General features: G+C 35.1%; 2 protein-coding genes across 4 annotated transcripts; both read right to left on the reverse strand.

Annotated features, from left to right (window-relative positions):
* Nucleotides 1–6,690, reverse strand: LOC136817128 (uncharacterized). Of its 3 annotated transcripts, none has more exons than XM_067073464.1 (7): nucleotides 6,517–6,690; nucleotides 5,772–5,834; nucleotides 4,613–4,749; nucleotides 4,162–4,314; nucleotides 3,161–3,424; nucleotides 430–501; nucleotides 1–148 (listed from the first exon to the last, which is right to left on the reverse strand). In XM_067073464.1, the coding sequence occupies exons 1-7, from the start codon at nucleotides 6,657–6,659 to the stop codon at nucleotides 27–29; spliced, it is 954 nt and encodes a 317-aa protein (XP_066929565.1). In that variant the 5' UTR covers nucleotides 6,660–6,690; the 3' UTR covers nucleotides 1–26. The 3 variants fall into 3 exon arrangements, with proteins under 3 accessions (XP_066929565.1, XP_066929564.1, XP_066929566.1); XM_067073463.1 differs by having other exon boundaries at nucleotides 4,613–4,752; XM_067073465.1 differs by lacking the exon at nucleotides 430–501 and having other exon boundaries at nucleotides 4,613–4,752.
* A 2,172-nt stretch (nucleotides 6,691–8,862) lies between these two features.
* LOC136817108 (uncharacterized) lies at nucleotides 8,863–14,351 on the reverse strand. The gene is made up of 13 exons (XM_067073446.1): nucleotides 14,258–14,351; nucleotides 13,787–13,924; nucleotides 13,573–13,695; nucleotides 12,735–13,337; nucleotides 11,857–12,622; nucleotides 11,619–11,752; nucleotides 11,355–11,537; nucleotides 10,829–11,250; nucleotides 10,322–10,700; nucleotides 10,136–10,234; nucleotides 9,789–10,018; nucleotides 9,490–9,673; nucleotides 8,863–9,392 (listed from the first exon to the last, which is right to left on the reverse strand). Exons 1-13 carry the CDS (start codon nucleotides 14,349–14,351, stop codon nucleotides 8,863–8,865), a joined length of 3,885 nt encoding a protein of 1,294 aa, XP_066929547.1.
* Nucleotides 14,352–16,571: the final 2,220 nt, after the last annotated feature.

Below are 16,571 nucleotides of genomic sequence, written 5' to 3' on the forward strand. Positions count from 1 at the left end.
TCAGCTGTTTAATTTTTAAGCATAAATTATGACGTAGAAAAGAAAATAACAATAGGAGACAAAGTAAGGATATGTGACGAAGTAGTGCTATGCACGACACGGGGTCTTGGTATCGGTATGAATGAATCTTTTATCAATTCAGATGAATCTAAAAAAAGTAAATTTGAAATTATTTGAAATGAAAAGCAAAATTTTGATTTTTGACGACTGGTAAGACTATGAACTCGATTGGAGACCTCCCCCCCAAATAGTTGGAAAAATGCACACACGTTCGACTTTTTCTTCTTTTTGATAAAATTATTAAAAACTTTGCAAGTTGGGTGCTATTCTTTTTAAAACAAAGATTTGACAAGATTCGTTTTCTCCCGGCAAGTCCTTGTCGACGTGCAAGTTAAAGAAAACACTCGAGAAATAAGCTTGTTTCATTACTTGTATCTTGTGTCTCTATCTTTACTTGTTTTCTTTCTTTCTGTTCTTTCATTTGACTATCTGAAAGAACGCCTAAATTGAAAATAGGTATATTTGTTTGAGAGGGTGTAATAGACACACACTGAAATTTATTTTTTTACACCATTAAGTAGAAAATTTTATCAGGTACCACGAGTATCCCATCTTGGGCGTTATTTGAAATATCACTGCAATGTTTGACTTTTTTAAATTCCTTACACGCTGTTTTTCTTTATAACGAGAAACACCTTTATAACACGGAATTCCGTGCTCACAAGTATCTTTTCAATGCGCATAAATTTGCTATCTAGCTGAAAGTATATCAAAAGTTATGAGCATTTCAAATTTTACTGACAGCTAATTTGAAATATACTTTAATTTCTGAGAAAAGTAATTCAAAAAATCCTTTGGTGCTAGAAACTTCATGAACTTTTCGCGAAAAATAATTGTACCTTACTGTAAGAGGATTAAGGGCTCTGACCATAGTCAGAAAATCGGTTATGTCTGATTTGAAGATAAAACTTTTGTTTCAGGTTCCTTGACATTTTTAACATAAAACTACCTTCGCAAATTGTTTGCTAATTTACTAAAGTCTGTCTCGAAATAATTTGCAGCTGGAGACAAAAATGGCTGTAACTTTTGATAGAATTCGAATCAAGATGCGATTTTGTGCTCGTTAAAAAGATATTCGTGAGTGGAATATTATCAAGTGAAAAATTTGAGAAAAAAAAGGAAAATGAAAATGAAAAATGAAGAAGAAAAAAATCAACTTCTTGTAGAAATGTGGTATAATTACCATTTTCACAGGAGTGACTCTTCAATCTTAGATCATCATCAGTGTCAAAAAATTTTTCAAAAATATTCATTCAATCAAAAGATATCGAGCAAAGTTTATTGCTGGTTGATCGACAAAAGGCTGTTTTTTTGTCGTTTTTTACTACTTTATAGTGTTTATAGAGTCAACCAGCAATAAACTTTGTTTGATATCTTTTGATTGAACGAATATTTTTGAAAAATTTTTTGACAGTGATGATGATCTAAGATTGAAGAGTCACTCCTGTGAAAATGGTAATTATACCACATTTCTACAAGAAGTTGATTTTTTTCTTCTTCATTTTTCATTTTCATTTTCCTTTTTTTTCTCAAATTTTTTACTTGATAATATTCCACTCACGAATATCTTTTTAACGAGCACAAAATCGCATCTTGATTCGAATTCTATCAAAAGTTACAGCTATTTTTGTCTCCAGCTGCAAATTATTTCGAGACAGACTTTATGTGAAGAGTAATTACGAATTTAATTACAAAAATGACGTTATGAACTTTAAAAAGACGTTAATAAAACGTCATAATACCCTCTTTTACAAAAGATTCTAAGTTTTAATGAGTAATTAGCCTTTTTGTTTCGATTTTTTCAGATTTTCCGCAAAGAATTGAACCAGGGATTGAACTGTTTGAAAGTTTGCGGAAAAATGTTCTTAAACCTATTAGCCCCAAGTTTTTTTGATTTTTGTATCCCCAGGGAGGGGTAGAATCTACCACCCTCGGTTATTATTGATCTAGGAAAGTTATGACATAAATTTCCAGGAAGATGTCTATTATAGTCGAACCAATAAAGATATTTAGATTCTGATTAAAGATTCTGAAGATAAAAGGTTGCCCTTTAACATAATTGTCGGTTTTGCATTTTTCATGAAGATTCTTTCTTAAAATATGTGATGAAGATGAGTAAAACTTTCAAAATTTGATGACGTCATATATGATGACGTCATCATTTTGATTTTTTTGATTTTTAATTTTTTAAACTTATATTGTCAATGTTTGACAATGATTAAATAAATAGTTCAGAAGTTATCAGCACTTTAAGATTTTGAGTTTTAAAAGCGATTTTAGCTGGGTTTTAAGTCATGTTTCACAATAAAGTCATAAAACCTGATCTGGACCATCTATGAACTTAAAATTTTGCACAAGTACGCTTAATAAGATTTTCTTAAAAGTCAAAAAGTTTCAAGTCGTTTAAAAAATTTTTTTCCGAGATATACACAAAAGAACTCCAGCGTGGTAGATTCTACCCCCCGGGGTTAATAGGGTTTATTGACGTAAGATATGAGTGTATTTGTATGAAATATTGGGAAGAAAAATCCAAAACCACTATTTTTAAGATTTTGGTACAAAGATGCTTTTAAAAAAATTTCCGCAAATCTACACCACCTAGGCCAAATATTTTTCCAAAAGATTTTTTCTTCGCCAAAACTAAGGTCCTTAAAGTTGAAATACTCTTCTTCGCAAAAGTCCTCATATTCTTCTTCGTGATTTTTTCTTAGTTCACTTTTGAAATTTTCAGATTCAAGAATAGTTGCTGAAGTTGAGAATAATGTATAACATGTCATAGTTTTGTTGGCTACTTAATTTACGCGAGAATTATATTACCCCTGCCAGTATTTCGAAGATTAACGAATTATTTAATGCTCGCGAAAATTTTAAAACCAGGATTATCAGGAGGCTTCATAAGTACTTATGCACCAAAAATTAAGTTTCTAGCACCAAAGGATAAAAATTTCTTTTTTTCTTCTTCATTTTTCATCTTCATTTTCATTTTTTTTAAATAATTTTTCTCGGAAATTATAGTGCTCTGAATTATCTTTTCAACGAGATGTAAGAATCATTAGTTGCTACAAGTAAAGGGAAAAAATAAGATTGTCATTAAACTAACCTTGACTAAGGTCGTGATTCGTAACAATAACGATGCCTTGGTAGCGTTTCCCGTCTTTTGCCAAATTTCTCAAGTCTTGAGGGGTTTTGATCTGGAGGGGCACATATTTTCCATGGTTGCCGATTTTAAAAAAATATATCGGTGACCGCCTCAAATTTGGAAAGTTTTGTACGAAAAATTCATTAAGCTCCTCTTCAGTTTGATTGATCTGTATTGACGCCGCCTTTATCTTTCCTTTGTCGTCAATACAGATCTTCGGATAACCTGAGATTAAAGCAATTTATAACAGGTAAAGAACATCATCTATGTATAAGCTACAGAAACGCAAGGGTGAATCAGGAGACGAGAACACTACCTTATCGAGGAAAAAAAAGCCGGTATTTTTTTGAGTCGGGGAAAATTTTAATTTCAATTAGTTACTTAATTAGTTAATTAGATAATTAGTCACTTATCCCCGAGTTTCTTCCCCCCGATAAGGTATATCACAAAATTTAGTAAAATAGATGACGTCATCAAGTGACGATGAAGTTTTTTATACCTTATCGGCCAAAACTTACTCGGCTCTAAGTGACTAAATTTTGGCTCGGTAACTAAAATTAGGGCCGACTAAAATTTTGGGGCGACTAAAATTGAGGCCGACTAATTTTGGCCGATAAGGTAATACAGAGATTTTTACCAATTATGTCAATCCATATTTGGTGCATACTGACAAACTTGTCAATTGGATAAATATTTCAAAAGTTATTAAAAAAGTTTTTCGTTTTAAGTGCTTGACGAGATGCTTGAAGGATTAAGAGTGTTGTTGAAAATAATTTTTTAGAAATCGTCAAAAATGCAGACCTGTATAGCTTTGGGAGCTAAATCTATATTTTGCTTTCTGGCAAAAGTAAAAAGATTGTCAAATTGGTTTGGGTAAATCAATAGAAAGATTTTTTAACGTTTGACCAAGATTCTTGTTTTTTTTTGACACTATTGTATCTAAAAGTAATAAGATTGAATACCGTAGCCTTTTGACATGTGCCTTTTTACTACTGCACAATCGAGATTTTTGAATTTTGGCCTCTCCGACGCTTCAGGGAGATGATAAAACTTTATGGAAGCTCTTGATACACCAGGGCCCCGTGTTTTCTTTGTACCGGTGTTTCGTCTATTATCTATAATAGAAATTTAATTACCCAATTTCATTTAACTCAAACAAGTTTGACTCCATCTTCGAGTTCAGATTAGTGAGAGTACTTTTAGCGTAAGTACTTTCAAAGGTTGATTCTTCGGAATTGTGTAGAGCTCCTTTGTTAATTATAAGTTATACTCGTCTTTCTCTTTTTCTCGATTATGCCTTACGTAATCTTAATACTTTTTGCCTTGAACTTAAAGCTCGGAATATCCATAATTGTATCGTTTAAGAAACGTTAATAATGTACAGCCCGTGGCCCACAGCAGAGCGTTACTTACCATCCTTTCTGGCAAAAGAAAAGGTCCTTGCCAACTGTACATCTGCAAAGGTGTTCTCAACTTTTTCTTCAAACCCATCACCTAATAACAACGGGATATCCGCGAATGGCAAGTCATTCTCTTTCCATTCCATTTCTCTGCTGAAAAATAAATACACGCTTTTTTTATAAGAATATCTTCTATGAGAGTATCAGGGTGAAAATTGGCCAAATCGTAAGAATACCCTCTAGGATGAGAAAAACTGCTTCCTTTGTTAGAGCATAGTCCGTATAAAAAACCCTGGTCTGGAAGCCTTTTGTTTCTTTCCATTGTTACTTACTTGAACTTGTGTTGAGAAATTAGTTTGTTTTGCTCACTTTTTGATCACGTGATTAAATCTTAAACCAATCCCAAGAGGAGTATTTGGTAACGTGATCAAATACTGAGCTAGTCGATTTCTATCTTTTGATATTAACAAAGGAAAAAGCTAACAAAAAGTTAAAACAATAAGCTTCCAGACCAGGGTTTTTTATACGGACTCTGGTTAGAAATAAATTGAACCTTGAGGAAGCAATTTAATTTTAACCCAAATGTTCACTCAAAAGTCCAAAACTCTCAGATTGATTATTTCTCATGTTTGTAAAGAAGTCAAGTCTAAAAACGTAAGAATAAGTTAAGAATATTTCACCCTCAATTTTAGCATTTCTTAAGAATACTTGACCCTCATCCAAAGTACACTATTCTTATTAAAAAAAGCGTTGTATGACTCTGGAATTTTTTATTGCAAGTAAAATATTCAGAATAAATATTAAATAATATTAACAATTTAAATCTTTAAAAGCCACAACATAACACACCAGGTCCACCAGTGATGCCTGAATCCTTTTTTAAAGCCCGGGAGATAGCTAGGCAAGTGTATTGTACGGAGTGTATGGGTATGAACCGCCCTTAGGGGTGCCATTTTGGAATCTGAAAGTCTCTGCAAGGGTTGGGAAAATAGGAAAATTTCAACTTTTTACTTATTAAAGGAACCCATTAGTCAAATTAGCCACAATAACGCTATAAATAACTTTTATCCCTCCTTTAAAATCATATTGACGACATTCATATATAGTATATAGGTATCTTCTTTTTTCCAACTTTCTTGAATCGAAGCAGATCGGTAAAGAAGATGACATACCCTAGTGGTGTAGTATCAATCGTTTCACAATATTGTTCGCTGTTCTGTACTTCGTTTCTTTTCCTGAAATTAAGGTTTATCACCTACAGAATATGATGCGACTCGCACAGTACTTTGATATTTTTCTAGGGGAGAATCGATGAAGGAATACAATGACATTAGCACGATTTCTTTTAATTCCATCACGATTCCTTTGTAAGTCATAATTGATTTTCAATAAACTTTCTGTAGGGTTCAATGATGGAAGGAGGGTGAACAACAGGGGCGCTTGATTGCAGTATTCCTTAGAGTTCAATTCTTCTGTTCTATTGTTCGGTTTCCCGGGATTTGCCAAATGCCTAATCACGCTAGGATATTGGTACTTGAAATGTCAATTTGAGAGAGGGAGTCCCCATTGTCAGTCATTTCAAATCAAACAAAGGAGCCAGAAAAAAGGGAAAAATAACATTTGTGACTTTTTACCGCAGCAGCTTTCAAATTTTTAGGAATTTGAACTGTTAGGGGCTTTTGAACTGTTAGGTAAATACGGCGTTGATATAGGGATTCCTTTCTGTTTATTTTTTTTGTCTACATCGATCGACCACCTCAGGGGTCAATGCCCTTCACACTTCGAGCTTAATTTCTCGCACATTTAGTCTAGTGAAATTGAATTTTTAGTTTGAAATTCTTGGTGGAAGTATGTTCCCTAGAAACACCGGAAAAACCCGCAATTGATTCGAAAAGTTTAATTCAGTGAAGACCTTACCTATTTTGATCTTGATAAAATAACTCCAATTCTTCGTTAGAAACTTCATTGAGTAGCACACGGTGGAACATTCCTTGTCCCTCAGGAGTGCTGCTATCAATGTACATTTCTTTTGGGAAGGACGACGATACGAAGTTTGCCATAATGAACTGTGATTTTATTATTTATATTTTATATCTTTAATAAAGGTTCGAAACACAAAGCACTTACCTTTGTGAAAATAGACATTCGCCAAATTCACGGAAATATTTGATCAACTTAGTAGTAAATTTCATCAATTTTTAAAAGAAATTAAATACAATAGATTTTGGAATCAAATCATTTTAAGGAGAATAGCGCTGAAAAGGAAAAATTGTGTTTTATTAGGGTGGTCTCATTGTCAAAATGTTCCAAAAAACCTAGTTCGTGTACCCAAAATACCACTTTCCAAATTTGGGTTGGTGGAATGGTGGAATGACAAAGATTTATTCATCTCCACCTGATCATAAAGTGGACTAAAAGATTAACTAATATGATACGTTAAAACCTTTAAGTTTTTACATTAGTAGTTCTACACTCACCCACCCATAAGAAATATGGTGATAACAATCCCCATCGAGTTTCAATCCATTATTTTTACCCCCCCCACTGGCTGAAAAAATCCTGCCGGGTTTGTGAGGTGTGGTTGTATAAAAAGGAAAATTAAAAACCCATTGCCCCAAAAAAAGATTTAAACGTCTTCCCTAACTGATTTTCCAGGCACGTCAGACAACTTCGCCTACATTTTTCTAACTAAACATCTAACTTTTCTAACTAAACTTCTGTTTAAACAGTTTTGAAATCTTAGAAAAATCTCGGGAAAATCTCTAAGTTTTGTTTTGAATGGAAATTTCCCTTTGTTACAAAGTGTGTCAGCTTTTCATATTATAAAGGGTCTTGATTGTTATAACAAAGTGCGTCAAGTTGTAAAAAATACAAAGGGTGGCATTATTTCAAAATGCGTTAGTACAGCCCCCTCTATCTGATTCGCACGCCAGGGGCCATGTCTTTAAGAAATTCCCTGCTCCAGAATCCCAATCTCTAAAGCAAAAAATCTAAGGGGTACTTTGGAAACAGAAGAGCATTTAAGGGGATAAGGAAATAAGGGCACAGCTGGCACATTTTTAACACCTCCAGCAATGCCGAAAGTGAGTGACACTACAGAAAGTGAGTGACACTACAGAAAGTGAGTGACACTACAGAAAGTGAGTGACACTACAGAAAGTGAGTACATTTTTACAATAACACCATGTGAAAGGTTTGATATATATAGCAATGTTTATATTAACATGTTATTATTATTGTTATTTGAGTAAGGAGAGAATGAGCTTCATTCGAATTTGTTCTAAGCTCTGGAATACTTGGTTCACATCTCGTGGTTTTCTTTACGCTTTGGGTTTCATTTTCTTCGCACTCTCATTACATTAATCAAGTAAGCAATGGAAGCATCAACGCCGATTCAAAAAAGAAATGAAGTGCTAAACCGCTGTCCAGCTGCTCCGAAAAAGAAGAAATGCTTTGAGACTAGAATTTCAAAATGGAAGGATAATCGTAGTCTCAGTTTCGGTGTTGAAACCTACTTCGATCAAGATGGAGACGAGTTCATCATAATCGAACAAAAATTCATTGGACAGCAATCAAACTCCTTTATCATACTAACACCTGGCAAAGCAGAAGTTTTAATCGATAATGTTTCGAAACGTTTGACTGAATACAATCGAAAGAGATACAAAGAAGAAATGCAAAGTGTATATTTTCTATTAATTCGTGAAAAAGTTTTCAACGTGCGAAGGGAGATGTGCGAAGGGTGTTTAGAAGGTTATCCAAGTCAAATTCACCATTACTGTCTTACAACTGAAGCAGAACGATTCGTTGAAGACGCATTCTCGAATCTCCTTAAACATGTAGACGAAGAGGAAGCAAATAGAAATTGTAACAAAGCTATGAACATGAATGGCGAAGTCATATTTAGTAAATCTGAACTTTTAGTAGATGATTATTGGGTTAAAGGTTTAAAGAGTAGGATTGTAAACTTTTTAGATTCTTAAATTATATTTACATCTATTTAAAAATGATGAATAAAATGAATATAAAAAGTACAAAAGATCAATAAAAATATGTTCGGATTAATTCCTCAATGAGTAGTGTCCATGGGCTAGAGTATGAATACCATCATCTAAAATGTAGCGCTTGTCATCGAACGGTGATAGACTTTTTTTATTTTGTTCGATGGTATAGAGAACGTGCTTGAAACTTCGGATCGAATTAAATGTTGTGGATACGGTTGACATATCCATCAATGTAGATTTGTAATCATCGTGTGTCACTCTATTTTTCAAAGTGATCTTTTTTAACACCTTTTGCCTTCTTTGATTCGATAGGGATGACTTTTTTCTGCTTCTTGTCATATGTATGATAGTACATCGAGTACATTTTTGCCTTGAGACCGATGAACTCCCTCAAGTTGTCACCTCCTAACTCATCTTTAAACTTGCCAATGACCTTCTTGTTCGTAAGATCATAACACATATGTGAGTCAGGATAATTACTGAAATCGAAGAGGTCACGATCGTCAGAAAACACTTGGTACATATTTTGATCTCGGATCGCGTAGCACAAACTATCCGTATCAGTGAACAATAATCGAGATTTTTCTTCTGGAAAACGTTGCTTTATGTACTTATAATGAAAATCATACATGAGGATCTTGCTTAGATCTAACACTGTGAATCCAATGTATATTGGTTTGTTCAATACAATATTTTGCTGGATCCGTTCCACACCCACTAAGTTTTCATGGAAAATGTGCAGCTTTTTAAATGATGGTTGAGCTACAAATCTTCTCAACGAGTTCGGTGCTGAAAGAGAGAAAGAGAGAGTAAAACAATGATGTACTTGTTAAAGTAAAAATAATAAGAATAAATAATAATCAGAAATCATGAAAATTAAAAGTACCTGTAACCAGATTGACTTTCCGTCTTTTTCTCATATTTTCCATGGTCTTCCCAAACATTGAGTTATTCATTAACTTAAAGAAGTCTTTCTCAAAATCATTGGTCGATCGACTTCTTTGAATGGTATTGTACTCGATGTATGGCTTCAACCACTTGGATTGCTTGAATGTGAGGATTCTGGAAATCTGAAAAATATATAATAATAATAATAATATGGTTATATACGCTATTCAATCACCATCAATACCACAACTACACGCATACATTCATACTAAATAGCTTTTTAAAAATATTTCTTACCGATTTCAATTTCATACCCAATGATAGATAGCACTTGAGGTTACGGTAGTGGAGAACATACTTTCTTTTATCGAAAAGATTTGGTACGAGTTTAGGATAACTTTTGAATTCGGTGTTCTCTTTTCTTAGAATTTCTTTTTGTTTAGGTGAAAGCATGTCTTCTGCAACTTCCATTCGTTCTGGCGCCAGTGGATATTCAGAGTGTGCATCGTGTAAGATAGCAGGATAATCTGAAATAGTATGATGATACGATGAAAATAAAAAAATTCATCAATAGTTTATGTTTAGTAACTTCAATCTTTCAGAACATCATCTATTATTCTATGAGTAAATCATTCATCGTTTACCTAAATCACACTCGATGATGAAACCATCTTCTGCCTCATCTGAAATTATGCTAACATCGAATTGTTCAATCTCGTCATCCTGTAACCATTGAAAATTTCCTAAGATATAAAAACAAAAAGATAGATAGAAAAATGAAGTTGAATTGAAATAAACAAACCACATGAAAAGTGAAACTACATTTTTACCTATGGGTAATGATTGGGACATTGCCCAACCATAAAGGTTGTTGGCGTCGAGATAAACCAAATGTGTATCTTTTATTGTCGGGTCGTAGTTCGGAAGATCTTCAAGATTTGCTTTCGCATAACGTTGTGTTATCATCGATATGCCACCTTTGATTCCTTTCTCCACGAAAAGATATTGGTCAGGGTCGGTAAGTAGTTGCAAACTGATACCTGTCTTTTTCAAAGCTGCTTCCCATGACATCCCTGGAGCTGTGAAATAGTGAGCTGGATCTAGTTGGTAATGTTGTAAACAGTTTTTACGGAAGGCTTCGAAGACATCAGCCATAATCAACACATCCGTCAACACGTACAAGTTATGATAGTCTTTCAGGCTTTCCATCTAGATAAATGTTAACAATAAATATAATCACCGTCATAAGAAATCTCATCTCACCTTCTCATTTGTTACGCATAAACAAACAGGAAACTTCATTTATAAAATCAAAATTTCAAATCAAAAGCCTTTACCTCGAACTTGTTCCATACATTTTTCGCATGATTGTAATCTTCTTCGCTCACATTCTCTTCTGAAAGTGTGCTGTAGAAGGATTCTCTTGGTGGAAGTTCAGTTTCATCAAATCTCGTGATGTCATCGAAGTATTCGTAAGGATATATACCTTTTCTAGTCAAAAGGATGAAGCGCTCTTCAACTTCATTCGTTTGTCGAGGGGAGAGGTTAGGTTCTTCATAACACCTATGGTCTCTGTAGTCACCGCTGATATCGTTTCCATCCACATTCATACTGTTATCGTCCTTGTTTGAGGTTGTTGACTTCAGATACCGAATGACTTGAAGGAACTGATCTTTTGCGAGATTCGAAGCGAGCTTAGCCATTGACGAAGGCATGAATTGGAACGAATCGATGAATGTGATGTCTCCGATTGAAAAGCCTAATGTAAAAAGAGTACAGTATTGTTTAAGGATACAAAAGAAAGATAAAAAGAAAAAGAGTGGTGGAGGGGGGGGGGTAGAAAATGGAAATAAAACAACTTACCAATGTATTTCTCACTTGATTGCGGGATACAGAATGTCTTTCCATGCTCTGGCTTTATTGCAGATAATATTAAGTGACTATCATAACCTTTAAGATTATGAAAGACGACAGGAATTTTAATCTTTTTCGGATTTATTCTTAGCTGTAGGTTGCATATCGAATGTGCCGGGCCCCTGTATTTTCCTGAAGGTAAAACAAAGGTTATAAGATTACTTTCAAGCTCAGCCTAAGAAGAATAATCATGGGGAAAAAAAGAAGTCCTACCTGTGACATGGTTATGGTCGCGGACTTTGATTTGATTTCGATCGAAGGTCCATCCTTCTGGGAATGGTTTACCACAAATGTAACAATTTTTGGTTTCTTTTCTTTGTGTTTTTTCTTCTGACTGCTGCTCAACTCTTCCATTGGGATCTTTCTTGCTAAGATCTTTCTAAGACTAGCCACTTCCTCTATCAATTTATCCAAAAACTTTTCCGCTGCGTCTTCTCCGAAGTAAACAAACGGTTCTTTATAGAATCGCGGGTCTGAGCTAACAATGTGTAAAGCGAATCCGCTCGGTTTGTGGATGTTGCTCTTCTTTGTTTTCTTGTTAAAATCATCTTCCCCTGTCATCTTCTCAAGGAAGCATTCGAAGTCAGCATAGATTGTGAAAGGTAGTTTCAGTTGATGCTCGATTTTAGTGAATGAAATTACATCGTCAATACCATTGTTCTTTGGATAAGACACAGCCTGCACGCCATGTTGTTTACAAATCTTTGTGTGTTCTATTTGAACCGAGCTTTTATGAAAACCATGCAAGCAATACATGCAAATATACTTTTGGCCATTGTGGTTTGAAAGTTGCTTAGTTAATAGTTTAGATAAGTCTTTAATCCATGCGTAGTGAGTTGATCCTTCACCGTTGGAGAAGTACAGCAAGTTGACGTGTTTCTTTCCATCTTCGATGTTACTGCTCACGAACAGAGGGAAGAAGGTCTCATCTTCATATCCAATCACGTTCACCGAAATGTTGTTCTGGGTTTCAAATTTGGGTACATCTTTGATCAAGACAGGGAAGGGGATTCCCTTGAAGTTCAACTTACTCACATGCTTACGATAATGGGTATGCCTCTGACTATTCCTCTCACATGAGTATAGAGCAGCTAGGATGGCCCACATAAAACATCTTTCATCTGTGTTGTCAACGTTTACACATGCGTTTTTCGATGACACGAATTTTGGTAAGGGGATGTATGATGATGCATTTAGTGGATCATATTTAACTGCAGCTGAAAAAAGAGAAGAAATTATGTTAGCTTAACTTTAACTTTACAACACACTGAAAAGTAGAAATACTTGTTAATGTAAGATAGGGAGCATGTAAAAAGTCTTTACGTTTACCTAAATCAATAGAGAGCAATTGATCAACAACCCATCCGCTACCATTTCGCTCGTAGGCTTCTATCTTGTCTATTATTCTCTTTAGTGCTGATTCTATTTGTTCTGGTATCATCGTATCATCGTCTAGAAACGTGTAGACATTTGAGGTGTGGATGACAGGAGGGTTGGTGATATGGCTTGGATCCTTAGCCTGATGGTAAAGCAGTTTGACGGAAAAATAGAATTTGATGGAATGATTAGAGCGAATAACATCAAGGAATTCTCTAAGATCTGCAATTGTTGGAATGATGTTCCCTCTGTTTGCTTGCACCTTTCTTCGGTAGATTTTTACCATGCGGTTTATGGATGTCTGCACCAACCTGATGTTGTTGTTGTTGGCTTCATCACCATCATACACAGTTTCGTTGATAGCTGCAGTCTGGTCCTCGTCATTGATATTACTATTACCCGCACCAGTTTGATCTTTGTTTGAGCATATCCGCATGTGATATGTGCGATTAGCTTTGCTGCTTAGTTTCTTGTTACAGTAAGGACAAAAGAAACCTTTTGTTGTTTTAGTAATGTGATCGGTAATTCTATCATCGGTTACAGTTGTTGACGATTCTGTTGTTGGAGGAAATAGATAATTTCGGTAGGTTTTTTTTTTTTTTTTTTTTTTTTTTGGAGGGTCATTTTTGTTACTATGTAGAAACCATGCTAACATAATTAGATTCCTTTGTGAGTGGTTTCTACATTATGATAAAAAAGAGTGCAGTTTAAAAGCGAATGGACTTTAGTAGGCTAAGAGTACTATAAATATAGAACACTTTTCGAAAGCAATATATGAATACCTGCCTACCTTCTGGGGAAATCAATTCCTCTTCACCTTCAGTATTGATCACGGAAGTGTTCATTGGGAGACCAGTCGATGTTGGTGGAAGACCATCCACTGTTAAAGCATCAGTTTGGATATCGTCTAAATCTGAAAGATAAAGAGATAAAGTCTCAACTTCTTCTTAAAGAATAACTCAAGAGATATATGGTATGAAAACAAAAACAAAATATTTACTCACCATTTTGCAGAAAGAATAAGTCTTCAATATTAATGTTACTGAAATCATGATCTGATCCAATGCTCTCAGTGTTGGGTATTATATTGCTGAAAAACGTGTCATCATCATTTCTTTCTTGAGCGGCTTCGAATCTTGATACTGTTCAGTAATGAGAAGAAAATAAAAAGATGTAAAAGCAAAAATTATAACAACAAAGGGAGTAGGGTTAAAAAAAATAGTAAGTAAGTAAAGAAGAATCTTACAAAAGTCTCTGGAAAATTCAGCCTCGCTTTCCCTAGCAGTTTCGAGTATATTGTTAAGTTCTTGTGAATTTATCAAAGATGAATTCTCTTGATGTTGTTGTTGTTGTTGCTGTGACGTAAACTTCTTCTACTTGAGGCGAAGATTGATCAAATAAAAAATCAAAATCAAAATCCACATTAGAGCTTTCATTATTTTGCTCAATCTGTTCATCACCAATAACTGAATTACGAAGTTGACAACGCGTTATGTGTCGTCTTAAACTCCACTCTCGATTGAAAGAGCTGCAACATAATTCACAAAAGTATTTTTTCGACTTCCCCATTTTTCAAAGATGAAATGAAAATGTCACTATATCCTCGCCTTTTATAGCCTGTTTTTTTCTCTTCTTGTTGCAAAATGTTTTGTTTTTTTTTTCGGTATTGTCACTCATCTTCTGTAGTGTCACTCACCTTCTGTAGTGGGGTTTTTTCGAAAACCAAAACATGATGATAAAGTGTGAAAAAATGCAAATGTGATGAATAGTGCAGCTGAAATACTTATCTCGTGCTTCTTCTCATCTTCGTCATGCTTGTGGTATGTTGTTGTTGTTGTTTTTACTTTTACTTGTGTGCGCGTGCGTTTTTTTAATTGGCTTGGGTTTTTTTTTTGTTTTTTTTTTTTTTATTTTGTTAGTTACACCCGTAAGCCCCGCCTAGGCGGGGCTTACGCCCCGGGGCCAGCCAGAAGTGCAGTGAAGGTAATCTTTGAGGGTGCTATAAATCAGGTCAACTTTGACGTTTAGGTCATCACTTTGTGATACATACCTTTGAAGCTAACACGTTCACAGTAAAAAGTTGTAAACAGCCACTAAGAAATTAAACTATGATTGAAACAATGGATGTAGAGTTGAAGCATCCTTTCAGTCTACTCGTCAGTGGTTCAAGAGGTGCAGGGAAATCTGTTTTTGCCCGAAATCTTATCAAATACAGAAATGATGTTTTCGATAAACAGTTTGATAGAATAGTATGGTTGTTCGCCAAGCATCAAGAAGATCTTTTGGAGGAATTGAAATCCTACTTTCCAACTGTAGAATATGTATTTGGATTACCCGCTGACCTTGATGAAATGTTCGACAAATCGAAAAACAATCTGTTGGTTTTGGATGATTTGATGAACCAGGCGAGCTCTGATCAACGTATCGAACAGCTCTTCACGCGTGGAAGACATGATAATCTTTCCATCATATATATACCTGACGCAAAATCTCTTTCACTCCAAGCAAAGGACCATCAGTTTGAATTCTGACTACATTGTTGTTTTCAAGACGCCCCGTGATCAATCGCAATTTCACCATCTGGCAAAACAGTTTCTTCCTGGAAATTCCAAATTTTTGCTTTGGGCTTTCAAAGATGCTACCAAAAAGCCTTTCCTTTCTCCTATATCTTTCTGGATGCGCGACCTCAAACGAACGACAAACATAGAGTGAGAACGAACATCCTACCCAACGAAGCTCCACAGTACGTTTACATTCCATCCTAAGCACCCCTAACAATCATCGTCATATCAACTATACTTGTCTGTGGATTATTGAATGTACTAAGAACAGTAACAACGAATTGCTATAAAAGAATGTTGTGGTATGCTCTACTCTTCATTTCACACACGTAAAGGATGCAGTTAACATCGTCATGACTCAACGAATGAAAAAGAATATCTCATACCTCAAATTTTTACAACAGTGTTCACCATCAGAACGGAAACAACTCTTAAAGGTGGCAAAACCTGAAGCTGTCAACACGATTTGTGATTGCATAGCTAACGTTGTTCACGGTAATATTCCCATCAACAGCAAACAAAAGTGTCAACTCAAAAAGAAGGTGAACGTCTTGAAGTCCCTTTGCGACTCTAAAAAGAAATCTGCCAGTAAAAAGAAACTTTTGATTCAACACGGTGCCGGAATCTTTTCTTCTATTCTCGGTTCTCGGTCCGATTATCAAAGCCATTGCTGAAATTTAGATAGATACCGTTGCGCGCTCACCATGAGCGAAGTTGGTGGGAAAAAGTTCATTGTCATCATCATCACACCGGAGGAGTATGAACTATTAGTGAAAAACAGTAAAAGGGAAATTTCTTCAACGCTGTCAACATTTAACAATGGTAAATTGTTGGAACCACCAGAGAAAGTAGCTTTACACACCAGTCCAACGAAAAAATCCAAAGTGTGTGGGACCGTCAGGATGTCGGAGAAGACGAAAAGGTTCGGATATTCATGAAGGAATTCAAAAAGTTTTAAAACATACTATGATCAACTTTCCAAACCAAAGATTGTCGAGATTCGCAACTCAGTTCCATCGTCATCATTATCAGCATCAATGGGAGCCGTTAGACAGAATGATAGCAACCAAGGTGATCAAATACTGAAAGATTTGGGGAAAGTCCACAGGGGAAATGCTGAGAAGTTGATGAAGCATATCGAAGAGTACGGTGGCGATAGTGTTAGGTGGGATAAAAAGAGTGGAGAGCTTGTGTACAATGACATCCGCTTACAGACTTCTAATATTAG

This window comes from Clytia hemisphaerica, unplaced genomic scaffold, assembly GCF_902728285.1.
Source record: "Clytia hemisphaerica strain Z4C2 unplaced genomic scaffold, Clytia hemisphaerica genome assembly, whole genome shotgun sequence".
NCBI lineage: Eukaryota > Metazoa > Cnidaria > Hydrozoa > Leptothecata > Clytiidae > Clytia > Clytia hemisphaerica.

Bases quoted from the DNA above. Each gene is read 5' to 3' on its own strand.
- LOC136817108 (XM_067073446.1), bottom strand. From the start codon at position 14,351: ATGGGGAAGTCGAAAAAATACTTTTGTGAATTATGTTGCAGCTCTTTC. The intron at 13,696-13,786 runs GTGAGTAAATAT...TTTATCTTTCAG, and splicing joins CTTATTCTTTCTGCAAAATG to ATTTAGACGATATCCAAACT. The intron at 11,538-11,618 runs GTAGGACTTCTT...TTTTACCTTCAG, and splicing joins CGACCATAACCATGTCACAG to GAAAATACAGGGGCCCGGCA.
- LOC136817128 (XM_067073463.1), bottom strand. From the start codon at position 6,659: ATGGCAAACTTCGTATCGTCGTCCTTCCCAAAAGAAATGTACATTGAT. The intron at 5,835-6,516 runs GTAAGGTCTTCA...CCTTAATTTCAG, and splicing joins TTTTATCAAGATCAAAATAG to GAAAAGAAACGAAGTACAGA. The intron at 4,315-4,612 runs GTAAGTAACGCT...TTTCTATTATAG, and splicing joins TTCTTTTGCCAGAAAGGATG to ATAATAGACGAAACACCGGT.